This window comes from Tachyglossus aculeatus, chromosome 11, assembly GCF_015852505.1.
Source record: "Tachyglossus aculeatus isolate mTacAcu1 chromosome 11, mTacAcu1.pri, whole genome shotgun sequence".
NCBI lineage: Eukaryota > Metazoa > Chordata > Mammalia > Monotremata > Tachyglossidae > Tachyglossus > Tachyglossus aculeatus.
In genome coordinates, this window is record NC_052076.1 from 63719857 (window position 1) to 63746619 (window position 26763).

A 26763-nucleotide genomic window follows, 5' to 3' on the forward strand; every position below is an offset into this window, starting at 1 on the left:
TAAGCGCTTGGGAAGTACAAGTTGGCAACATACAGAGACAGTCCCTCCCCAACAGCGGGCTCACAGTCTAAAAGAGTTGCGGGCGCCTCTCCAGAGAGACCCGGGGCGGAGGGGGCACCTGGCGGGTAGGCCGGCCCCGGGGTCAGCTGCGGAAGGACGACCACGAGGCCCCGGAGGCGTAGAACTCGGTCTCGGCCGGGCCCGCTTCCCCGTCCTCGTCCGACTTGTCGCTCTCGTCGTCGTCGTCGTCGTCGCTGGAGGCCCCGGGGGCGGCCCCGTCGGAGCGGAGCCGGGCCGCCCGGCCCCCGGCCCCGGCCTCCTCCCGGCCCTCGGCCACCAGCCGCTGGTAGCAGGGCCCGCAGACGCGGAGCGGCTTGGGGGAGAGGCGAGGCATGAGGAAGCGGTGGCGGGAACAGTCCCCGCACACCACGAAGCCGCACTTGCGGCAGTGATGGCGCCGCGTCAGGGCGGAGAACTTGGTCCGGGCGCAGCGCATGCAGGTGTCCGTGGCCTTGTCGGGGACCCAGGGGGCCGCGTGCTCGGCGCTGGGCCGGCCCCCCGTGGCGCTCAGCTGGCGCCGGACGCACTCCTCGATGTGGCCGATCCACTCCCGGCGCTCCGTGGGCGAGGCGGCCGACACGGCGAACGACTTCTTGGACGTCTTGATGAGCCAGCGGTTCTTGGTCTCGGCCGTCTCGGGCAGGAGCTCCAGGGTGACCTCCTCCAGCGGGATGATGCGTTGGCCGTTGTACTTGCGCTTGCTGAGGACGATGCTGCCGTACACCAGGATGTCGTTGAAGAGGAAGAAGATGCGGGGCTTGGCCTTCTTGCGGCACTCCTTGGTCAGGACGCCTTCCCCGAGCAGGACCCGGCCCGGCAGGGCCAGCGGCTGCCCCGAGGCCCCGAAGCAGTGCTCCACGGCCGCGATGCGCTGGCTGTTGATCTCCGTGTTGGCCAGGTGGTCCACCATCTTCTCCGTCCGCTGCCGGGGACAAAAAAAAGCGGGGGGACCGTCAGCCTGGGCTCACGAGGCGGACGCCATCTGGAATTCAATCCGGAGCGCTGTACTAGGCGCTTGGGGGAGTACGCTATCGATGCCCCTTTACTCATATTGACGAGAAGCGGCCTGGCTCGGTGGAAAGAGCGGGGGCTTGGGAGTCGGAGGTCGTGAGTTCTAATCCCGCCTCCGCTACTGGTCAGCTGTGTGACCTCGGGCAAGCCACTTGACTTCTCTGGGCCTCGGTGACCTCATCTGTAAAATGGGGATTGAGATTGGGAGCCCCGCGTGGGACAACCTCTTTACCTCGTATCTATCCCAGCGGTTAGGATGGTGCTTGGCACGTAGTAAGCGCTTAACAAGTACCACCATCGTCATCATCACCATGTCTGTCTCCCCACCTCTAGACTGTGAGCTCACTGTGGGCAGGGATCGCCTCTCTGTGTGCCGCACTGTGCTTTCCAAGCGCTTAGTACAGGGCTCTGCACACCGTAAGCGCTCAGTAAATACAGCTGAATGAATGAATGAACAACAGGCACGTTCCCTGTCCACAGCGAGCTCACAGTCTAGAGGCAGAGACAGACATTAATGTAAATAAATACATTTACTTGTACATATCTATTCTATTTATTTTACTTTGTTAATATGTTTGGTTTTGTTCTCTGTCTCCCCCTTCTAGACTGTGAGCCCACTGTTGGGTAGGGACTGTCTCTATATGTTGCCAACTTGGACTTCCCAAGCGCTTAGTACAGTGCTCTGCACACAGTAAGCGCTCAATAAATACGATTGATTGATTGATTGATTACAGATACAGGCGTACGTGCTGTGGGGCTGAGCCGGAGGATAAATGAAGCGAATAGGTCAGGGTGACGCAGAAGGGAGTGGGAGAAGAGGAGAGGAAGGCTGAGTCAGGGAAGGCTTCTAGGAGGGGAAACCGCCTCCGTTTGCTTAGTCTGGTCCTCTTAATTTGGGGATAATAATAATTAATTATAATGACGGTATTTGGTAGACACTGTTCTAAGTGCTGGAGTAGATAGGCGATAATGGGGTTGGACACAGCAGTGAAGTGGTGGATCCGGGATTAAAACCCACGATTTTATGACTCCCAAGCCCAAGTTCTATCCCCTCTGCCACGTTGCTTCTACGTGACCTGAATGGAATTTATCGGCAGGTATTTATCCAATACTGAATGGTATTTATTGAATGCTTACTGTTTGCAGGGCACTGTGCTGAGCGCTTGGGAAAGGACAAGGCAATGAGGTATGGTAATAAGAACACTTAAGGTCCTTGCTAAGGGCTTACTCTGTGACAAGCGTTGTTCTAAGCCCTGGGGTAGTTACAAGTTAATCAGGTTGGACACAGTCCCTGCTCCATTTGGGGCTCACAGGCTTAATCCCCATTTTACAGGTGAGGTAACTGAGGCCCAGAGATGTGAAGCGACTTGCCTGAGGTTACACAGCAGACACATGATGGAGTTTCCCACCCACAAGGAACTTACGGTCGATATGGGGAGACAGACGTTAAGATAATTGACGGAGAGGGGAAATAGTCGAGTATAAGGCGATGTACGGAAGTGTTGGGGGTGTTGGGGGGTGGTATCTCCCGGGGTCCTAAGATTTGTCTAAAAATTGGTTCTCCTTTCTATTTTCTCTTCACTGTATCTACCCCGGCGCTTAGTGCAGCATTTGGAGAAGCAGCTTGGCTCAGTGGAAAGAGCCCGGGCTTTGGAGTCAGAGGTCATCCCAGCTCCGCCAATTGTCAGCTGCGTGACTTTGGGCAAGTCACTTAACTTCTCTGTGCCTCAGTTCCCTCATCTGTAAAATGGGGATTAAGACTGTGAGCCCCACGTGGGACAACCTGATCATCTTGTATCCCCCCCAGCGCTTAGAACAGTGCTTTGCACATAGTAAGTGCTTAACAGATGCCATCATCATCATTTGGTAACAATAATAATAACAATTGTGGTATTTGTTAAGCGCTTACTATGTGGCAGACACAAGCAAATCAGGTTGGGCAGTCCCTGTCCCACATGGGGCTCCCAGTCTTAATCCCTATTTTTATCAATGAGTGAGCGGAGGCCCAGAGAAGTGAAGTCACCCAAAAGACAAGTGGCAGAACTGGGATTAGAACCCAGGTCCTTCTGACTCCTAAGCCTGTGCTCGATCCACTAGGCCAAGAATAAGTGCTTAACAGATACAACAGATATTATCGTTTATTCCACCTGCCCCCTCTCCGTCCCTGCCTTTTCCAATCCCACATAGAGGACTGAGTTGGGGAACAGAGAGGGAAAGGCCAAATTCCTCTCCCCAACATCAGGACAGGCCTCCCTCAGGTCTGGTGTTCCCATGTTATCTTAGCGCTCTCCGGCCTAGACTCACTCTCCGACTTCCCGGATCTCCGTGCGGACATCTGCCGTCTCATTTGTTTGATGGAATACACTCCTCTTTACAGTCTTCCCGCCAGCTCCTACCCCCAGTGACCCTTCCCTTTCTTGAGGATCATTAATCTAGCCTCTAATTTACAGTCGGGTCTTTTCTCTGAACTCCCCTCTCCCAAAAGGGATCTCAAAATATAATTTTTTTAAAGTCATTCATTAGGCACCATACTGAGCTCTGGGGTAGAGATGCAACAATCTGTTTAGACCCAATCCATTGTCCCACATGGGGCTTACAGATTTAATCCCCATTTTACAGGTGGGGTAACATGCACAGAGATGTTAAGTGATGGGCCCAAGGTCACACAGCAGGCCAGTGCCGCCATTAGAACCCAGGTCCTTCTGACTCCCGGGCCAACTAGACCACACGGCTTCTCTGCCAAGCTTGAAATAGAGGTTGGCCCGGATTAAATGCTTGACAAATTTACCGCAGTTATTATCATCACTAAGACACTAAGTTTTAAACATCCTCCAAATTTACTCCAGTGAATTCCCAGCATCCTGGTTCACGTAAAGCCAGCAGCCATCTCTACCATTTATGTACTTATTCCTATCCTCGGCAGTTTTTATGCTTATTCAGCTGCATATTGTTATTTATTTTGATTATTTTATTTGCTAATTTTTTAAGGTATTTGTAAAGTGCTTACTATGTGTCGGGCACTGTACTTAACACTGGAATAGATACAAGCTAATATTTTTATGTCTGTCTCTCTCACCAGAATATAAATCTTTGTGGGCACTGCTTGGTTTTGTACTTCTCAAATGCTTATCAGAGTGTATTGTACCAAGTGAGTGCTCAATGAGTCGGATTACCCAGCAATTACACCCCAAATTACCAGTTAAATCAGATTCTAACACGGGCATGAAGATTCCCTCAAGATTAACCGACTCGTTCCCGCTACTCACATCAACCAATTGATCGAAGATATTTTTTGAGAGCTTGTTATGTGCAGAGCACTGTACTAAGCGCCTGAGAGAGCACAGTACAACAGAGTTAGCAGACACGTTCGCTGCCCAAAATGAGTTTACAGTCTAGAGGACACGAAGTGTTCTGTACTTCAAAGCTAGCTAGGCTACTCCCACATTGCAGCCTGGCCTTGTGGAAAAAGCACAGCCGTGGGCGTCAGGGGAACTGGGTTCTAATCCCGCTTCCACCACTACAGTGACGTTGGGCAAGTCATTTAACTTCTCTGTGCCTCGGTTTCTTCCTCTGAAAAGTGGGGATTATATACCTGTGGTCCCTCCCCCTTGAACCAGGAGCCCAGGTGGGACAGGGACTGTATCTGACATGATTATCTTATATTTCTACCGCAGAGCCCTTGGTACCTAGAAAGTGCTCAACAAATACCTTCATTTTTAATATTCAGTTATTCCAGCTGCTACCAGAGAACCCGAGAAGCACAGGAGTCACCAGAAACAAGATTACTTTTCCAGGTCGGAGTTCTTCCTGCCGCAGTTACCCAAGTGGGAATGGACGGACTCAGAAGGGCAGCTGCAAAAACTCGGCCAGCCATTCGATTGTAATTATTGAGCACTTACTGTGTGCAGAGCACTGTACCGAGCACTTGGGAGAATACCATATCCGGTCCCTCCCATCATCGACCTTGGACTCGAATCGAGAGAAGCAGCGTGGCTCTGTGGATAGACCTGGGGGTCGGAAGGTCCTGGGTTCTAATCCCGGCCGTGCCACGTATCAGCTGTGAGGCCTTGGGCAAGTCACTTCACTTCTCTGGGCCTCAGTTACCTCATCTGTAAAATGGGGATTAAGACTGTGAGCCCCACGTGGGACAGAGACTGCGCCCAACCCGATGATCTTGCATCTGTCACAGAACATGGCACAGCCCTTTGTACCTAAAAAGTGATTCACTTGTAGCTACCCAGAGTCCTTAGAACAATGCTTGGCACATAGTAAGCGCTGAACAAGAACTATTATCATCATTATTTTTATTATTATCTCCCCCTCGTCCCCCTCTCCATCCCCCCCACCTTACCTCCTTCCCTTCCCCACAGCACCTGTATATATGTATATACGTTTGTACATATTTATTACTCTATTTATTTATTTATTTTACTTGTACCTATCTATTCTATTTATTTTAATTTGTTAGTATGTTTGGTTTTGTTCTCTGTCTCTCCCTTTTAGACTGTGAGCCCACTGTTGGGTAGGGACTGTTTCTAAATGTTGCCAATTTGTACTTCCCAAGCGCTTAGTACAGTGCTTGGCACATAGTAAGCGCTGAACAAGAACTATTATCATCATTATTTTTATTATTATCTCCCCCTCGTCCCCCTCTCCATCCCCCCCCACCTTACCTCCTTCCCTTCCCCACAGCACCTGTATATATGTATATACGTTTGTACATATTTATTACTCTATTTATTTATTTTACTTGTACCTATCTATTCTATTTATTTTAATTTGTTAGTATGTTTGGTTTTGTTCTCTGTCTCTCCCTTTTAGACTGTGAGCCCGCTGTTGGGTAGGGACTGTTTCTAAATGTTGCCAATTTGTACTTCCCAAGCGCTTAGTACAGTGCTCTGCACACAGTAAGCGCTCAATAAATACGATTGATGATGATGATGATGATGATTAATCTTCCCGGGCTTCCATTCAGGAGGTTTCCAGTCTCCCAGACGTGAGAAGACTCCGGACAAGGCCTCACCCTCTCTGAGGCCAAGGGTGCCCAGGCCCACCCCGATGGCAGGCTCCTTACGATTTAGGATTTGCCATCCAGCCCCCGCCGAAAGGCTATTTGATAGACGGACTCTTTTCTGCAATTCAGCTCAAGACAGAAGGAAACCACCGGTTTGAGGTTTGTGGCCACGGTTGATTTTTTCGGTTAGAGGGAGTCCATTCATTCAATCGTATTTATTGAGCGCTTATTGTGTGCAGAACACTGTACTAAGTGCTTGATGTGCGTGCCTCCCCACTGGCCCCAGAGCCTGGCCAATAAAGCAACCCTGGGGCGGGGGGAGTAGAAGGTTTTGCAAGGCTCGACCTAGTGAAGAGAGCCCGGGCTTGGGAGTCAGAAAGACCTGGGTTCTAATCCCAAGTCCACCACTTGTCCACTGTATGACCTTTTTTTTTTGTGGTATTTAAGCGCTTACTATGTGCCAGGCACTGTACTAAGCACTAGGGTGGATAATAATAATGATAGCATTTATTAAGTGCTTACTATGTGCAAAGCACTGTTCTAAGCGCTGGAGAGCTTACAAGGTGATCAGGTTGTCCCACGCGGGGCTCACAGTCTTAATCCCCATTTTACAGATGAGGTAACTGAGGCCCAGAGAATCTAAGTGACTTGCCTAAAGTCACACAGCTGACAATTGGAGGAGTCGGCATTTGAACCCATGACCTCTGACTTCAAAGCCCGGGATCTTTCCACTGCGAGCAAATCGGGTGGGACACAGTCCCTGTCCCACATGGGGCTCACCGTCATCATCCCCGCTTAACAGATGAGGGAACTGAGGCCCAGAGAAGTGAAGTGACTTGCCCAAGGTCACAAGTGGCAGAGCCGGGATTAGAACCCGTGATCTTCTGACTCTCAGGCCCGGGCTCTAACCTCAGTTCCCTATTCTGTAAAATGGGGATTAAGACTGTGAACCGCACATGGGACAACTTGATTACCTTGTATCCCAGTACTTAGAACAGTGCTTGGCACATAGTAAGCGCTTAACAAACACCATCACCATAATTATTATTATTATTATTAGGAGGGTGGGTTTGGCCAACAAAATTGCTTTCTTTTATTGTTAAAGGAATTCCTCTGCCAAAAAGAGAAATTGGGTAGGAATATTTAAGGCCTGTGGGTATCCAGGGATTGTCCCTGGCCTGGTGGATAGATGCCCAGTTGAGTAGGCAGCTCCATTCCAGTTTTTTTTTATAGTATTTGTTAAGTGCTTACTATGTGCTAGACAGTGTACTAAGCGCTGGGATGGAAGGTAGTTTGGACACAGTCTCTGTCCCAAATAGGGCATTTGTTAAGCGCTTACTATGTGCAAAGCACTGTTCTAAGCGTTGAGGGGATACAGGTTGATCAGGTTGTCCCATGTGGGGCTCACAATCTTAATCCCCATTTTACAGATGAGGGAACTGAGGCTCAGAGAAGTTAAGTGACTTGCCCAAGGTCACACAGCAGACATGTGGCAGAGCCGGGATTCAAACCCATGACCTCCGAGTCCCAAGCCCGGGGTTCTTTCCACTGAGCCCCGCCGCTTCTTCGCTAGGGCTCACAATCTTCTTAATCCCCATTTTACAGGTGAAGGAACGGAGGCGCAGAGAAGTTAATAGACTTGCCCGAAGTCCCACAGCAGACAAGTGGCGGAGCCGGGATTAGAACCCAGGTCCTCCTGATTCCCAGGCCCGGGCCCTAGCCACTAGGCCACAATGCTTCTGTCTACCCCAGTGCCCAGTACACTGCCTGACTCATAGTAAGCGCTTAACAAACAATCAATCAATCAATCAATCAATCAATCATATTTATTGAGCGCTTACTATATGCAGAGCACTGTACTAAGCGCTTGGGAAGTACAAATTGGCAACACATAGAGACAGTCCCTACCCAACAGTGGGCTCACAGTCTAAAAGGGGGAGACAGAGAACAAAACCAAACATACCAACAAAATAAAAAAAATAGGATAGAAATGTACAAATAAAATAAATAAATAAATAGAGTAATAAATATGTGCAACCATATATACATATATACAGGTGTATATACAGATATATATACACACGATTATGATTATTACCAAACCCTGGCTTAATCCCCGTATGGGCCTTGTAGTTGGCTTGCTGGCTCATCACCCATTCCCTTCCAGCTATACCCAGCGCTTAGAACAGTGCTTTGCACATAGTAAGCGCTTAACAAATGCCATTATTATTATATATTATATTATTATATATATATTATATATATATTATTATTATATATTATATAGAGAAGCAGCGTGGCTCAGTAGGAAAGAGCCCGGGCTTTGGAGTCAGAGGTCATGGGTTCAAATCCCCGTTCCGCCAATTGTCAGCTGTGTGACTTTGGGCAAGTCACTTCACTTCTCTGTGCCTCAGTTACCTCATCTGTAAAATGGGGACTGAGACTGTGAGCCCCATGAGGGACAACCTGATAACCTTGTAGCCTCCCCAGCGCTTAGAACAGTGCTTTGCACATAGTAAGCGCTTAACAAATGCCATTATTATTATATGCAACTGGATCTGTGACCTTTGGGCATTTGATACCCACCCCACCCTCAACCTCACAGCACTTATGTACGTATCACTAAATTATATATTACACATTAATTACTTATATTTATGTCTGTCTCCCCCTCTAGAACGTAACCTCGTTGCGGGCAAGGGAACGTGTCTGCCAGCTCTGTTGTACTGGACCATCTCAAACGCTTAGTATAGTGCTCTGCACATAGTAAGTGCTCAAAAAAGGCCTTTGACTGGTAGTTGGGGCCGGGGGTGAGGGGGTCCGGCCAATTTTCTTAACCAGTACGGAGGACAGTCTGGTGGAAGGGGTTCTGTGGTGCAGTGGCTAGAGCCCGGGCCTGGGAATCAGAAGGACCTGGGTTCTAATCCCGGCTCCGCCGCTTGTCCGCCGTGCGACCTTGGGTAAGCCGCTTCACTTCCCTGGGCCTCAGTTAGTCCATCTGTAAAATGGGGATGGAGAACGTGAGCCCCACGTGGGACAGGGACTGTGCCTAACCCGATCTGCTTGTCTCCACCCCAGTGCTTAGTACAGTGCCTGGCACATGGGAAGCGCTTTAACAAATAGCACAATTATTATTATCGCCAGCATCCCTTTCCCCCCATGCTCGTCCCAGATGCGGTCGACCGGGAGGAGGGAGAGAGGGGAGAAAGGAAGGATCGAGGACCGGAAGTTTTCTCGTGTCCAGGGCAGGGGGCTGGGACAGGCCTAATAATAATAATAATGGCATTTATTAAGCGCTTACTATGTGCAAAGCACTGTTCTAAGCTCTGGGGAGGTTACAAGGTGATCAGGTTGTCCCACGGGGGGCTCACAGTCTTAACCCCCATTTTACAGTTGAGGTAACTGAGGCCCAGAGAAGTGAAGTGATTTGCCCAAAGTCACACTGCTGACAAGTGGCGGAGCCGGGATTTGAACCCATGACCTCCGACTCCAAAGCCCGGGCTCTTTCCACTGAGCCACGCTGCTTCTCTAATGCACTCGATCCCTGGACCCCAAGCTATGATGAGCGTGGAGGCTGGTTGTGGGCAGGGAATGTGTCTGTTTAATGTTCTGTTGTACTCTCCCGAGCGCTTAGTACAGTGCTCTGCACACAGTAAGCGCTCAATAAATACGATTGATTGATCGATGTATATGTATGCAATTTATTAATATTAATGTCTATCTCCCCCTCTAGACTGTAAGCTCACTGTGGGCCGTACTGTGTCTCTTCGTCGTTGTACTCTCCCAAGTGCTCAGTGCGGTATTTTGCACACAGCAAGCGCTCGATAAATACAGTTGAATAGCACGTGCTTAACAAGGACAACTGTTACGGTTTTAATGTGGAAATTCCCCCCAAACACGCCGACAAGTGTAGGCAGAGCCCTGTCTCTTCTCTTTAGGAAACTCCTACTGGAAATCGCCTCTTGGTGTGCCCAGGGTTAAGAAAGGGGGCAGAGGGAAGGGTTTACCCGGCCTGAGAGGGTTCCTTTCTTGGGGTAGTAGCGAGGGACAGTTGTAAGGGCAGTGGGAAAGTCGAGGTCATGGCCCTGACACCTCATCTGGGGAATAACGGGCACGGTTCTCCATTCTGCGAAGCAGGCTTGGGAGAAACGGAGGAGGAAACGGAGGGGAATGCTTCTGTCAGACAGCCCGGCCCCCACCGCACATGACTCACATCCGATCTCTGGGGAGAGGAAGCAGGTAAACTCCACTACGTCCACACTCCCCTCTTAGCGGGGGAGCATATCTGAGGGTTTTCAGGTCACCGTGAGACGGTTTTGAAAGTCAGATGGCCCGCGGCTTCTTGGTAGACAGACAGGCAGACAGGCCCTGATGGGTGGCAATCTTGGGCCCCCGGCATAAGGGGATTGACTTGAAGGCGACTTCGCCCGCTCAGTTTGCTAGTCAGTTTGTATCACATTTGTTCCAGAATGTAAAGTGCTGTGAAGTTCGACATTTATTAATGTAAAGTGCTGTGAAGTTCGACATTTATTAATGTAAAGTGCTGTGAAGTTCCACCTTTTTTTTTTAATGGTATTTGTTGGTTAAGCCCTTCGTGGCTCAGTGGAGAGAGCCCGGGCTTTGGAGTTGGAGATCATGGGTTCGAACCACGGCTCTGCCTCATGTCTGCTGTGTGACCTTGGGCAAGTCACTTAACTTCTCTGAGCTTCAGTTACCTCATCTGTAAATGGGGATGAAGACTGTGAGCCCCATGTGGGACAACCTGATCATGTTATATCCCCCCAGCGCTTAGAACAGTGCTTTGCACGTAGTAAGCGCTTAACAAATGCCATCATTATTGATGAGAAGCAGCGTGGCTCAGTGGAAAGAGCACGGGCTTGGGAGTCACGGGTCATGGGTTCGAATCCCGCCTCCCCCACATGTCTGCTGTGTGACCTTGGGCAAGTTACTTCACTTCTCTGTGCCTCAGTTCCCTCATCTGTAAAATGGGGATTAAGACTGTGAGCCCCACATGGGACAACCTCATCTCCTTGTATTCCCCCCAGCGCTTAGAACAGTGCTTTGCACATACTAAGCGCTTAACAAATACCAACATTATTATTATTTTTATTATTATTACTATGTGCCAGGCACTGGACAGTCCTCTAGAATAATAATAATGGCATTTGTTAAGCGCTTACGATGTGTAAAGCACTGTTCAAAGCGCTGGGGGGGATACAAGGTGAACAGGTTGTCCCTCGTGGGGCTCACAGTCTTCATCCCCATTTTACAGATGAGGTAACTGAGGCCCAGAGAAGTGAAGTGACTCGCCCAAAGTCACACAGCTGGCAAGTGGCGGAGCCGGGATTAGAACCCACGACCAGACTCCCAAGCCTGGGCTCTTTCCACTGAGCCACGCTGCTTCTCTAGATTATAAGCTGGTTGTGGACAGGGGATGTGTCTGTTTATTACTCTATTGTACTCTCCCGAGGCTTAGTACAGTACTCTGTACACAGTAAGCACTCACTCAATCAATCAGTCAATCGTATTTATTGATCACTTACTGTGTGCAAAGCACTGTACTAAGCACTTGGGAAGTACAAGTTGGCAACATATAGAGATAGTCCCTACCCAACAGTGGGCTCACAGTCTAAAAGGGGGAGACAGAGAACAAAACCAAACATACTAACAAAATAAAATAAATAGAATAGATATGTACAAGTAAAATAAATAAATAAATAAATAAATAGAGTAATAAATACAATTGAACGAACGAATGTACTAAGCACTGGGGTAGATACAAGATAATTAGGTTAAACATAAATAAATAAATAAATAGAGTAATAAATACAACTGAACGAATGAATGTACTAAGCACTGGTGTAGATACAAGATAATTAGGTTAAACATAAATAAATAAATAAATAAATAAATAAATAAATAGAGTAATAAATACAATTGAACGAATGAATGTACTAAGCACGGGGGTAGATACAAGATAATTAGGTTAAACACAGTCCCTGTCCCACGTAGGGCGCTCAGTCTCAATCCCCATTTTACAGATATATGTGTCTGACAGGCAATCAAGCTCCCCACGTTAAAGTCTTATTGAAAGCACATCTCCTCCAAGAAGCCTTCCCTAACTAAGCTCTTCTTTCCTCTTCTCCCACTCTCTTCTGCATTGTCCCGACTAGCTCCCATTATTCACCCCCCCCCCTTCCCCAGCCCCATGGCATTTATGTCCATATCTGTCATTTATTTATTTATATTAATGTGTGACTCCCCCTGTAGACTGTGAGCTTGTTGTGGGCAGGGGATGTGTCTGTTTATTGCTCTATTGTACTCTCCCAAGCATTTAGTACAGTGCCCTGCACACAGTAGGCTCTCAATAATTGAATGAATGAATGAATACAGATGAGATCAATGAGGCCCCGAGAAGTGAAGTGACTTACCCAAGGTCACACAGCAGACAAGTGGAGGAATTGGGATTAGAACTCAGGTCCTTCTGATTCCTGAGCCCGTCCACTAAGCCACTTCTCTGCTTCCTACACATCCTTCTTGGCTTAGAGAGGTCCCTCCAGAGGGAATGAGAGGGAAGGAGGTAAGTAGAGAGTTTGGGTTTCTTCTCGGCAACATCTTTGTACTTGCGGGTTCTTCTGTTCCTGCAGACCGGAGGGATCCCATGGAGCAAACAGCAGAGCAGGAATTCCAGAAGAAGATGGATAATGATCCCAGCAAATAGAAGGTCAGAGTATAAGTCAGAGAAACAGCGTGGCCCAGTAGATAGAGGACGGGCCTACGAGTCCGAGGACCTAGATGCTAAACTCAGCTCTGCCAGTTGCCTGCGGGGTGACCTTGGGCAACATCTCTGTGCCTCAGTTACCTCATCTGTAAAACGGGGAGTGAATCCTACTCCTTCTAACTTGGACGGTGAGCCCCACCTGGGACAGGAACCGTGTCCAACCTGAGAAACTTGTAACTACCCCAGCACTTAGCACAGCTCTAAGCAAGAGTTTAACAAATATGATTTTTTTTTTTTAAAGATGTCGAGAGGGGAGCCCCTTTCAGGATCACACCTGGAGAGTTTCCAGTACGCTACCAGTCTCGGCTACGGGCGGGAGAGTCAAGCTGAGGCCTACCCATTCCATTCCTAGCTTGGACAGCGGCTAGCGAGTGGAAGGCAATCTGCTACAAGTCAATACTCCCCTGTGGCGGGCAGCAGCGGCATGGGAGAGATTTGAGGGCGGAGACTCAAATTTACTACGCAGAAGGAGGCAATGGTAAGCCACTTCCATTTTATTTTTTTTTTACCAAGAACACTCTCTGGATACACTACCAGAACGACGGCAGAGGGAGGTGAGGCGTTCTGGGAGAGATGTGTCCGTGGAGTTGCTACGAGTCGGAGACGACTCGACAGCATAAAAAAAGACAAGAAAGGGGAGAGGCGAGGGGCTGAAGACCCGTCGGAAATTCAGAGAGCGAGCCGGCGGAAACGTTCGGCGCCTGATCCAAAGGCCCAGAGGTGCGGCAGGCAGGAGTTAGGTGATGGCCTCATCTTCTAAATCCTTAACGGCCCAACTCTCATTAGTACAGTGCTCTGCACACAGTAAGCGCTCAATAAATACGATTGATTGATTGATTGATTTGGAAGAGGTGGTTTCCTTTCGAGCCCCAATGTGGTAGGGAACAGGCCAGCCTCGGGGGTGACAGAGTTGCTCCGTCGTTGTAAACCCTACACTTTGGGAGCTGTTTCCTTCACCAAACAGCTGTATTCATTCATTCATTCATTCATTCATTCATTCATTCATTCATTCATTCAATCGCATTTATTGAGCGCTTACTGTGTGCAGAGCACTGTACTAAGCGCTTGGGAAGTACAAGCTGGCAACATATAGAGACGGTCCCTACCCAGCGACGGGCTCACAGTCTAGAAGGGGGAGAGAGACAACAAAACAAAACATATGGACAGGTGTCAAGTCATCGGAATAAATAGAAATAAAGCTAGATGCACATCATTAAGAAAATAAATAGACTAGTAAATATGTACAAGTAAAATAAATAGAGTAATAAATCTGTACAGACATATATACAGGTGCAGTGGGGAGGGAAAGGAGGTAGGGCAGTACAGGGGGGAGGAGGAGAGGAAAAAAGGGGGCTCAGTCTGAGTGAAATGCCATTTCCCCTAACCTGGCTGAATCCCCATATCCAAGAGGGGCCAAAGAAGCATCTAACTCCCAATCAAAACCCCATTCCTTGGCAGGGAAGGGCTGGGTGTGTGTTAAGTGCTTTTTTAATGGTATTTGTTAAGTGCTTAGTTATGTGCCAGGCACTGTACTAAGCGCTGGGGTAGATTCAAGTTAATCGGGTTGGACACAATCCCTGTCCCACACGGAGCTCACCGTCTTCATCCCCTTTTTACAGATGAGAAGCAGCGTGGCTCAGTGGAAAGAGCCTGGGCTTTGGAGTCAGAGGTCATGGGTTCAAATCCCGGCTCCGCCAATTGTCAGCTGTGTGACTTTGGGCAAGTCACTTAACTTCTCTATGCCTCAGTTCCCTCATCTGTAAAATGGGGATGAAGACTGTGAGCCCCCCATGGGACAACCTGATCACTTTGTAATCTCCCCAGCGCTTAGAACAGTGCTTTGCACATAGTAAGCGCTTAATAAATGCTATTATTATTATTATTATTATTATTGAGAGAACTGAGGCCCAGGGAAGGGAAGTGAGTTGCCCAAGGTCACACCCAGCAGACGAGTGGCAAAGCCGGGATTAGAACCCACGTCCTTCTGAATCCTAGGCCCATGTTCTATCAACTAGGCTATGCTGCTTTTCTTTTTTTATAACAATAATAGTATAGGTGTATTATAATTATCTTATTATTTTTCTTATCCTGGCTTTGTTAAGCACTTACTTTGTGCCAAACCCTGGAATAGATAGAAGATGATTGGATCGGATCCAGTCCCTGCTCCGCACGGGCTCACAGACTGAAGGGGAAGTAATAATAACTGCAATCAATCAATCAATCGTATTTATTGAGCGCTTACTGTGTGCAGAGCACTGTACTAAGCGCTTGGGAAGTACAAGTTGGCAACATAGTATTTGTTGAGTGCTTACTATGTGCCCAGCACTGTATTAAGTGCTGGGGTAGCTACAATCTGACACAGTCCCTGACCACATAAGGGTGCAATCTATGGAAGAGGGAGCACAGGCATTGAATCCCCATTTTACAGATGAGGAAACTGAGGCCCCGAGATGGGAAATGACTTGCCCAGAGGTGTACACAGCAAGCAAGTGGCGGAGCTGGGATCCGAACCCAGGAGTCCTGCTTCCCGGGCCCATGCTCCTCCCCACAGGCCCCGCTGCTTCTTGGGTTCCCTGGGGTTCTCAATCAATCAATCAATCAATCAATCGTATTTATTGAGCGCTTACTGTGTGCAGAGCACTGTACTAAGCGCTTGGGAAGTACAAGTTGGAACTCCAGCAGCCAGCACAGTGGCTAGAGCCCGGGCTTGGGAGTCAAAAGGTCACGGGTTCTAATTCCAGCCCCCCCGCTTGTCTGCCGCGTGACCTTGGGCAAGTCGCTTCACTTCTCCGGGCCTCGGTTCCCTCATCTGTAAAATGGGGATTAAGACTGTGAACCCCACGTGGGACAACCTCATTAGCTTGCGTCTATCCCAGTGCTTAGGACGGTGTTCAGCCACTTCGGAAGGGTCTGAAATGAGGGCTCCCGAGACGGGTTTTAAAGGCGATTATGGGACTCAAAGCGAGTTGACTTAATTAGCTGTAACTCTAAATCAGTGTCCTGTACGTTTTGGCTGTTGGAAAAAAAAACATGTGAACTGCAGGATTTCCAAAGTACTAAAATTAGGAATTTTTAAAAAACGTAAGTAAATTTGGGTTCACGTAGGTAATCTTTGAAGTAGAGAATAAAATGTTGGCATCCTCCAGTGCCCTACTCTGCCATCATTTAATTATCTCTGCAGGTTACGTCCTTACGCATCTCCCCCTCCCCACAGCACCTATATATATGTTTGTATGTATTTATTACTCTATTTGATTTGTACATATTTATTCTATTTATTTTATTTTGTTAATATGTTTTGTTTTGTTGTCTGTCTCCCCCTTCTAGACTGTGAGCCTGCTGTTGGGTAGGGACCGTCTCTAGATGTTGCCGACTTGTACTTCCCAAGCGCTCAGTACAGTGCTCTGCACACAGTAAGCGCTCAATAAATGCGATTGAATGAATGAATGAATGAATAGTAAGCACTTCAATACCATAATTATCATTATTATTATTATTATGTCCCCTGTGGGGATTACAGTTTTAATCCCCATTTTACAGATGAGGCCACTGAGGCCCAGAGAAGTTCAGTGACTTGCCCAAGGTCTCCCAGCAGACAAGTTTATTTATCAATTTATTTATTTATTTATTTTACTTGTACATATCTATCCTATTTATTTTATTTTGTTAGTATGTTTGGTTTTGTTCTCTGTCTCCCCCTTTTAGACTGTGAGCCCACTGTTGGGTAGGGACTGTCTCTATATGTTGCCAATTTGTACTTCCCAAGCGCTTAGTACAGTGCTCTGCACATAGTAAGCGCTCAATAAATACGATTGATGATGATGATGAAGTGGCGGGGCTGGGATTAGAACCCAGGTGCTCTGACTCCCAAGCCCGGGCTCTTTTGGCTAGCAGGCTCTGGGAAGAATAACTATTCCACAGGACAGATCAGAGAAGCGGCGTGGCCCAGTGGAAAGAGCACGGGTTTTGGAGTCAGAGGTCGTGGGTTCGAATCCAGGATCCACCACATGTCTGCTTTGTGACCTTGGGTAGGTCACTTACCTTCTCCGAGCCTCAGTGACCTCATCTGGAAAGTGGGGATGAAGACTGTGAGCCCCACGTGGGACAACCTGATCACCTTGTATCCCCCTCCCCAGTGCTTAGAACAGTGCTTTGCACATAGTAAGTGCTTAACAAATTCAATTATTATTATTATTATTATCAACCCATTGACCCTGGTATGACCGTCAAAAAGACAACTCTCTGGCCTCCTGACTCCAGTCCACACCCTCTGCTGCTCACCTCAGTCCATCGGGAGCTGTAGTTAAAAATAATAATACTAAGTGCGGTATTTGTTAAGCAGTAACAGTACTGTACTAAGTTCTGTGGTAGATACAAGCGAATCAGGGGGACACTAGCCCTGTCCCACATGGGCCTAACCATCTAAGTAGGAGGGAAACAATCAATCAATCAATCAATCAATCATATTTATTGAGTGCTTACTATGTGCAGAGCACTGTACTAAGCGCTTGGGAAGTACAAATTGGCAACACATAGAGACAGTTCCTACCCAATAGTGGGCTCACAGTCTAAAAGGGGGAGACAGAGAACAGAACCAAACATACCAACAGGCATGGCATTCCCATTTTATAGATGAGAGACTGAGGCACGGAGAAGTTTAGTGGGGAAGCAGCATGGCCTGAGAGTCAGAAGAACCTGAGTTCTAACGCCGGCTCCGCCACTTGTCTGCTGAGTGGTCTTGGGAAAGTCACTTGTCTTCTCTGGGCCTCCGTTCCCTCATCTGTAAAATGGGGATTCAGACTGTGAGCCCTTTGTGGGCCAGGGACCGTGTCCAACCCAAGTTGCTTGTATTCACCCCAGCGCTTAGTACAGTGCCTGGCACATAGGAAGTGTTTAACGAATGCCAGAATTATTTATTATTAGCGATTTGCTAAGAGAAGCAGCATGGCTCAGTGGAAAGAGCACGGGCTTTGGAGTCAGAGGTCATGGGTTCGAATACCACCAGTTGTCAGCTGTGTGACTTTGGGCAAGTCACTTCACTTCTCTGGGCCTCAGTTCCCTCATCTGGAAAATGAGGATGAAGACTGTGAGTCCCCCGTGGGACAACCTGATCACCTTGTAACCTCCCCAGTGCTTAGAACAGTGCTTGGCACATAGTAAGCACTTAATAAATGCCGTTATTATAATATCACAGGAGGCAAGTAATGGAGGTGGAATTAGAACTCAGGTAAGCGCTCAATAAATACGATTGAATGAACTGAATGAAAGGTTCTCTGACTTCCAGGGCCCTAGAGGGAAAAAAAAAGTCATCAAAGGGAGTGGCAATTTGTGCTTAAGTCATTAGTCTGAAGACAGAATCTAATTTTTGCTCTCATAATACGGTGATTCATTTAAAGCCCTTTGTGGGTAGGGTTTGTTCTCTGTAAGTAAGGCACATTCTGTGAGGGTGGAAGGCTCCATTTTTTCATCAGTGAAGTGGAACACCATCATTTAGGGATGGAAGAGCAATCAGCAAATTAAAAAACAACAACACACCACTTAGTTTTAGGTTTGACTGCTGCGAGAAGGGAAAAAAAAATAATAACAATTGCTCTTTGCCTCCTCTTTTCATGTCACATGGTTCTTTAAGCAGCAGTTTGGGGAAAAAGTCTATTTGCTGAGATTACTTAATGTCTGCACACAGTGGAATCCTCAGTTTCTACTAGAGATGATCTCTGGAGTTGGAAAAAAAACCCTCCCCGTGAGGATATTATATAAAGTACATTTATTTCTTTTAAATGCCAATTACTTTTCAACAGTGGCTTACAGAAGACCAAGACATGTAAGTTCATTGTGGACAGGGAATGTGTCTGTTTATTGTTCATTCATTCATTCAATCGTATTGTACCGTAAACCCCCAAGCGCTTAGTATAGTGTTCAGCCCAGTAAGTGCTCAATAAATATGACTGACTGACATACAGGGGTCAAGGCACTACAGGGAAAAAGAAACAATGGCATTTGTTAAGCGCTTACTATGTGCAAAGCACTGTTCTAAGCGCTGGGGGGGGATACATGGTGATCAGGTTGTCCCACGTGGGGCTCGCAGTAGTAATCCCCATTTTACAGATGTGGTAACTGAGGCTCAGAGGAGTTAAATGACTTGCCCAAGGTCACACAGCAGCCCCTCTCCATCCCCCCATCTTACCTCCTTCCCTTCCCCACAGCACCTGTATATATGTATATATGTTTGTACATATTTATTACTCAATTTATTTATTTATTTATTTTACCTGTACATATCTATTCTATTTATTTTATTTTGTTAGTATGTTTGGTTTTGTTCTCTGTCTCCCCCTTTTAGACTGTTAGCCCACTGTTGGGTAGGGACTGTCTCTATATGTTGCCAACTTGTACTTCCCAAGCGCTTAGTACAGTGCTCTGCACACAGTAAGCGCTCAATAAATACGATTGATTGATTGATGTGGCAGCAGACATGTGGCGGAGCCAGGATTCGAACCCATGACCTCTGACTCCAAAGCCCGTGCTCTTTCCACTGAGCCACGCTGCTTCAGGAAAGGAAGCAGCAGCATGGCTTAGTGGAAAGAGGACGGGCTTGGGAGTCAGAGGTTGTGGGTTCTAATTCCGGCTCCGCCGCTGGTCAGCTGTGTGACTTTGGGCAAGCCACTTAACTTTTCTCTGCCTCAGTTACCTCATCTGTAAAATGGGGATGAAGACTGTAAGCCCCACCTGGGACAACCTGATGATCTTGAATCTCGCCCAGGGTTTAGAGCAGTGCTTGGCACATAGTAAGCGCTTAACAAATACCATCATTATCATCATTATTATTGTTGTTGTTCAAGCTTCTCGTAGGCAGGGACTGTGTCCTTCCAAGTGCTCATGCAGTGCTCGGCATACAGAGCAAGCGCTCAATACATCCACTGATTGATTGATTGATTTTGAGGGAAACTGGACTGAAGTGGACTAAGGGCAAGCCAAATGGCAGGAGGTAGCCAAATCCCTTAGAGCCCCAGGGGTGAGAACCGATTTCGGCTACTAGGGGACATCCTACCAAGGCAGGTGAATGCTTCATCTTTGTAATGATGGTATCAATCAATCAATCAATCAGTCGTATTTATTGAGCGCTTACTGTGTGCAGAGCACTGTACTCAGCGCTTGGGAAGTACAAGTTGGCAACATATAGAGACGGTCCCTACCCAACAGTGGGCTCACAGTCTAAAAGATGGCATGTGTTAAACGCTTACTATGTGCCAGGCACCGTACTAAGCGCTGGGGTGGATACAAGCTAATCAGGGAACACACAGTCCCTGTTCCACACAGGGGCTCATATCATAGTCTCAATCCCCATTTTACTGATGAGGCAACTGAGGCACCAAGAAGGGTAGAGGCAGAGCCAGAATTAGAACCCATGACCTTGGACACCCAGGCCCCCGCTCTATCCACTGTGCCGTGTTGCTTCCTACTGATAATAATAATAATAATGTTGGTATTTGTTAAGCGCTTACTGTGTGCAAAGCACTGTTCTAAGCGCTGGGGGGAATACAAGGAGATGAGGCTGTCCCATGTGGGGCTCACAGTCTTAATCCCCATTTTACAGATGAGGAAACTGAGGCACAGAGAAGTGAAGTGACTTGCCCAAGGTCATGTGGGGGAGGCAGGATACGAACCCATGACCTGTGACTCCCAAGCCCATGCTCTTTCCACTGAGCCACGCTGCCACTGGCTATAGGGGGCATTCATTCATTCAATAGTATCTATTGAGCGCTTACTGTGTGCAAAGCACTGTACTAAGCGCTCGGGAGAGTACGCTAGAACAGTGAACAAACACATTCCCTACCCACAGCGAGCTTGTGAGCCCATTGTTGGGTACGGACAGTCTCTATACGTTGCCAACTTGTTCTTCCCAAGCGCTTAGTACAGTGCTCTGCACACAGTAAGCGCTCAATAAATATGATTGATTGATTGATTGATAGAAGTAGCTAAGTGACAGTGGACCGCTGTCAACAGTCCCAGATCGGGACCAGGTTTGGACAATCAGGGACAACTTTAGCCCTTATCAGTCCCCTATGAGTAATGATTTCCTCATTTCCTCTTCTCCCACACCCTTCGGCATCACCCTTGCACTTGGATTTAATAATAATAATAATAATAATGATCTTGGTTAAGCACTTACTACGTGCCAAGTACTGTTTAAGCGCTGGGGTAGATAGAAGGCAAGCAGGTTGTCATTCATTCATTCATTCAATCGTATTTATTGAGCGCTTACTGTGTGCAGAGCACTGTACTAAGCGCTTAGGAAGTACATGTTGGCAACATATAGAGACGGTCCCTACCCAACAGCGGGCTCACAGTCTGGAAGGGGGAGACAGACAACAAAACATATTAACAAAATAAAATAAATAGAATAAATATGCACAAATAAATAGAGTAATAGGTTCATACAATCGTCCCACGTGGGGCTCGCAGTCTTCATCCCCATTTTGCAGATAAGGTAACTGAGGCCCAGAGAAGTTGAGTGACTTGCCCAAAGTCACACAGCAGACAAGTGGCAGAGCGGGGATTAGAACCCATGACCTCTAGACTCCCAAGTCCGGGCTCTTTCCACCAGGCCATGTTACTCGCCTTACGCTCAGCCCTTCAGCTGTAGGTATGTACAGAGCTGTAATTTATTCATTTATATTACCGTCTTTCTCCCTGTCTAGACTGTGTACTTCTTGTGGGCCGGGAACACCTCTATCCACCCTGTTATACTGTACTCGCCCAAGGGCTTAGTACAGTGCTCTGTACGCAGTAAGCGCTCAAAAAATACCACTGATCGATTGAAAACAGGATATACAAAGTGCCCCAGACATGCAAAGAGTATAAGGAGCCAGTCCCGGCTGCTAGCCATCTCTCTTGGAGAAGCAGCGGGGCTCAGTGGAAAGAGCCCGGGCTTTGGAGGCGGAGGTCATGGGTTCGAATCCAATTGTCAGCTGTGTGACTTTGGGCGAGTCACTTCACTTCTCTGGGCCTCAGTTCCCTCATCTGTAAAATGGGGATGAAGACTGGGAGCCCCCCGTGGGACAACCTGATCACCTTGTAACCTCCCCAGCGCTTAGAACAGTGCTTTGCACATAGTAAGTGCTTAACAAATGCATTATTAGTATTATTATTATTATCATCTATAAAATGGGGATTAAGACTGTGAGCCCCCCGTGGGACAACCTGGTCACCTTGTAACCTCCCCAGCGCTTAGAACAGTGCTTTGCACATAGTAAGTGCTTAATAAATGCCATTATTATTATTATTATTATTATTATTATTATTTTATCTCTCTCTCCCCTATGGAGTGAAAGACCCCTGGAGTTGTAAACAGCCAAGGATTTTCTGACCTGACTCCTCGGGGCTTCTATCCCCTGCTTCCTAGGTGAACACGGAACTAGCACGGCCTAGAGGATAGATCCCTGGCCCGGGAATCAGAAGGACCTGGGTTCTAATCCCGGCTCCACCGCTTGTCTGCTGAGGGGCCTCGGGCCAGTCTCTTCACTTCTCTGTGCCCCAGTTACCTCCTCCATAAAATCAATCAATCAATCAATCGTATTTATTGAGCACTTACTGTGTGCACAGCACTGTACTAAGCGCTTGGGAAGTACAAGTTGGCAACATATAGAGACGGTCCCTACCCAACAGTGGGCTCACAGTCTAAAAGAAGTAACTGAGGCCCAGAGAAGTGACGTGACTTGCCCCAAGTCACCCAGCTGACAAGTGGCGGAGCCGGGATTTGAACCCATGACCTCTGAGCCCCCTCCCATTCCTCTCCCCATCCCCTCCGCCCTACCTCCTTCCCCTCCCCACAGCACCTGTATATATGTTTGCACAGATTTATTACTCTATTTTATTTGTTTATTTATTTATTACTCTATTTTACTTGTACATATTTACTATTCTATTTATTTTGTTTTGCTAATACGTTTTGTTGTCTGTCTCCCCCTTTTAGACTGTGAGCCCGCTGTTGGGTAGGGACTGTCTCTATATGTTGCCAACTTGTACTTCCCAAGCGCTTAGTCCAGTGCTCTGCACAAAGTAAGCGCTCAATAAATATGATTGATTGATTATTACTCTATTTTATGTATTTATTTTATTTATTTATTACTCTATTTTACTTGTACATATTTACTATTCTATTTATTTTGTTTTGCTAATACGTTTTGTTGTCTGTCTCCCCCGTCTAGACTGTGAGCCCGCTGTTGGGTAGGGACCGCCTCTAGATGTTGCCGACTTGGACTTCCCAAGCGCTTAGTGCAGTGCTCTGCACACGGTAGGCGCTCAATAAATACGATTGAATGAATGAATGACCTCTGAGCCCCCCATTCCTCCCCCTCCCCATCCCCCCGGCCCTACCTCCTTCCCCTCCCCACAGCACCCGTATACATGCTTGCACAGATTTATTACTCTATTTTATTTGTTTATTTATTTTATTTATTACTCTATTTTACTTGTACATATTTACTATTCTATTTATTTTGTTTTATTCATACGTTTTGTTGTCTGTCTCCCCCTTTTAGACTGTGAGCCCGCTGATGGGTAGGGACCGTCTCTAGATGTTGCCGGCTTGGACTTCCCAAGCGCTTAATACAGTGCTCTGCACAAAGTAAGCGCTCAATAAATACGATTGATTGATTGATTATTACTCTATTTTATGTATTTATTTTATTTATTTATTACTCTATTTTACTTGTACGTATTTACTATTCTATTTATTTTGTTTTGCTAATACGTTTTGTTGCCTGTTTCCCCCGTCTAGACTGTGAGCCCGCTGTTGGGTAGGGACCGTCTCTTTATGTTGCCAACCTGGACTTCCCAAGCGCTTAGTGCAGTGCTCTGCACACAGTCGGCGCTCAATAAATACGATTGAATGAATGAATGACCTCTGAGCCCCCCATTCCTCCCCCATCCCTCCGCCCTACCTCCTTCCCCTCCCCACAGCACCTGTATCTATGTTTGCACAGATTTATTACTCTATTTGATTTATTTATTGTATTTATTTATTTTATTTATTACTCTATTTTACTTGTACATATTTACTATTCTATTTATTTTGTTTTGCTAATACGTTTTGTTGTCTGTCTCCCCCCGTCTAGCCCGTGAGCCCGCTGATGGGTAGGGACCGTCTCTAGATGTTGCCGACTTGGACTTCCCAAGCGCTTAGTGCAGTGCTCTGCACACAGTCGGCGCTCAATAAATACGATTGAATGAATGAATGACTGCTGTACTCACCCTGCCGCACAGTAAAGGCGCTCAGCGGGGACACGGCAGCGCTGCTGCTGCTGCTGCTGGTGCAGCAGCCGGGGAGGGAGCGGACCCCGTCGGACTGCACAGAGCTCGGTTTGTTGCTGTTGGGTTCTTTTTCCCCCCCGGCTGGGTCGGCTCCGTCCGTCGGTCCGTCCGTCCGTCCTTCCCGGAGCTGGCCTCCTGAGACCTCGCCCCGTCCTTCGGGCCTCGGGCGGACTTCGGGGGACCCGCCCCGCCCCGCCCCGCCTCTCAGCCAATCAGCGCGACCCACACACTCGGGACATTTCCCCCCCCCATACACACACCTCTCCTCCCCCGCCTCCCAGCCAATCAGCGCGCCCCATACACTCGGGCCATTTCCCCCCCCCCCACACACACACCTCTCCTCCCCCGCCTCCCAGCCAATCAGCGCGCCCCACACACTCGGGACATTTCCGCCCACACACACACACACACACACACACACACACACACCTCTCCTCCCCCGCCTCCCAGCCAATCAGCGCGCCCCATACACTCGGGACATTGCCCCCCCCACACACACCTCTCCTCCGCCGCCTCCCAGCCAATCAGCGCGCCCCACACACTCGGGACATTTCCCCCCCACACACACACACACACCCCTCCTCCCCCGCCTCCCAGCCAATCAGCGCGCCCCATGCACTCGGGACATTGCCCCCCCCCCACACACACACCTCTCCTCCCCCGCCTCCCAGCCAATCAGCGCGCCCCATACACTCGGGACATTGCCCCCCCCTCCTCCCCCGCCTCCCAGCCAATCAGCGCGCCCCACACACTCAGGACATTTCCCCCCCCACACACACACACCTCTCCTCCCCCACCTCCCAGCCAATCAGCGCGCCCCCCACACTCGGGACATTTCCCCCCACACACACACCTCTCCTCCCCTGCCTCCCAGCCAATCTGCGCCCCCCCCCCCCACTCAGGACATTTTCTCCCCCACCTCTCCTCCCCCGCCTCCCAGCCAATCAACGCGCCGTCCGCCCTCGGGACATTTCCCCCACCCCCCCCACCCCGCCTCCCCCGCCTCCCAGCCAATCAGCGCGCCCCACACACTCGGGACATTTTCCCTCCCGCCTCCCAGCCAATCAGCTCTCCGTCCGCCCTCGGGACATCACCTCCCCCTCCCCAATCCGCCTTCCAAAGCATCCCTCGGCCCCGCCCCCTTCCCTCTGCTCAGCCAATCAGCGCGCCGTCCGCCCTCGGGACATTTCCAATCCCCCAGAACCCCTCCTCGACCTTCCAAATCAATAGCGCTTAGAACAGTGCTTTGCACATAGTAAGCGCTTAATTAATGCCATTATTATTATTATTATCTCTCGGCCCCGCCCCTTCCCTCTGCTCAGCCAATCAGCGCACCGTCCGCCTTCGGGACATTTTCCCCCCCACCCCCCACCCCTCCTCGACCTTCCAAATCATTAGCGCTTAGAACAGTGCTTCGCACATAGTAAGAGCTTAATGAGTGCCATTATTATTATTATTATTACTATTATTATTATTATTATTATCATGTCTCGGCCCCGCCCCTTCCCTCTGCTCAGCCAATCAGCACGCCGTCCGCCCCCGGGACATTTTTTTTCTCCCCCCCCGCCCTCCAAATCATCCCCCCGGCCCCGCCCCCTTCCCTCTGCTCAGCCAATCAGCGCGCCCGATCCACTCGGGACATTTCCCCCACCCCTCCACCCCTCCTCTACCTTCCAAATCATCAGCGCTTAGAACTGTGCTTTGCACATAGTAAGCGCTTAATGAATGCTATTATTATTATTATTATTATTATTATCTCTCAGCCCCACCCCCTTCCCTCTGTTTAGCCAATCAGCGCACCGTCCGCCCTCGGGACATTTTCCCCCCCCCCCGCCCCCTTCCATCTGCTCAGCCAATCAGCGCGCCCGACCCACTCGGGACATCTCCCCCCCCCCCCCCCCCCCCCGCCTTCTAAATCCTGTGCCTCCCCCCTCTAATAATAATAATAATAATGGCATTTATTAAGCGCTTACTATGTGCAAAGCACTGTTCTAAGCGCTGAGGAGGCTACAAGATGATCAGGTTGTCCCACCTGGGGCTCACAGTCTTAATCCCCATTTTACAGATGAGGGAACTGAGGCTCAGAGGAGTGACGTGACTTGCCCAAAGTCACACAGCTGACAAGTGGCGGAGTGGGACTTGAACCCATGACCTCTGACTCCAAAGCTCGTGCTCTTTCCACTGAGCCACGCTGCTTCTCTAGACTGTGAGCCCGCTGTTGGGTAGGGACCGTCTCCATGTGTTGCCAACTTGTACTTCCCAAGCGCTTAGTACAGTGCTCTGCACACAGTAAGCGCTCAATAAATACGATTGAATGAATGAATGGATGAATGAATGTGCTGTTCAGCCAATCAGCGCGCTGCTCTTCAATTCGGAGTCGTCCGGTCTTGGGACATCCCCCCACCCCTGAACCCCCATCTGCTTTCCAAATGTCCCAATCCCCTTCCCTGCTGCTCAGCCAATCATTCATTCAATCGTATTTATTGAGCGCTTACTGTGTGCAGAGCACTGTACTAAGCGCTTGGGAAGTACAAGTTGGCAACATATAGAGACAGTCCCTACCCAACAGTGGGCTCACAGTCTA

The 26763-nt window shown here is 48.6% G+C and overlaps 2 protein-coding genes and 1 non-coding gene across 3 annotated transcripts in view; 2 read left to right on the forward strand and 1 right to left on the reverse strand.

Moving 5' to 3' along the window:
* Window positions 1–2235, forward strand: part of C11H19orf12 (chromosome 11 C19orf12 homolog) — a 36610-nt gene extending 34375 nt beyond the window's left edge. The window contains exon 5 of the transcript XR_005453087.1: window positions 2218–2235. The gene's annotated coding sequence lies outside the window, so the exon portion shown is untranslated. The remainder of the gene's footprint in view (window positions 1–2217) is intronic.
* Window positions 1–24182, reverse strand: PLEKHF1 (pleckstrin homology and FYVE domain containing 1). The gene is made up of 2 exons (XM_038754782.1): window positions 24120–24182; window positions 1–982 (listed from the first exon to the last, which is right to left on the reverse strand). The coding sequence occupies exon 2, from the start codon at window positions 968–970 to the stop codon at window positions 143–145; it is 828 nt and encodes a 275-aa protein (XP_038610710.1). The 5' UTR covers window positions 971–982; window positions 24120–24182; the 3' UTR covers window positions 1–142.
* Window positions 13123–13260, forward strand: LOC119935341. The gene has a single exon (XR_005453227.1). It is a non-coding gene; the product is annotated as a small nucleolar RNA SNORA7 (small nucleolar RNA).
* Window positions 24183–26763: the final 2581 nt, after the last annotated feature.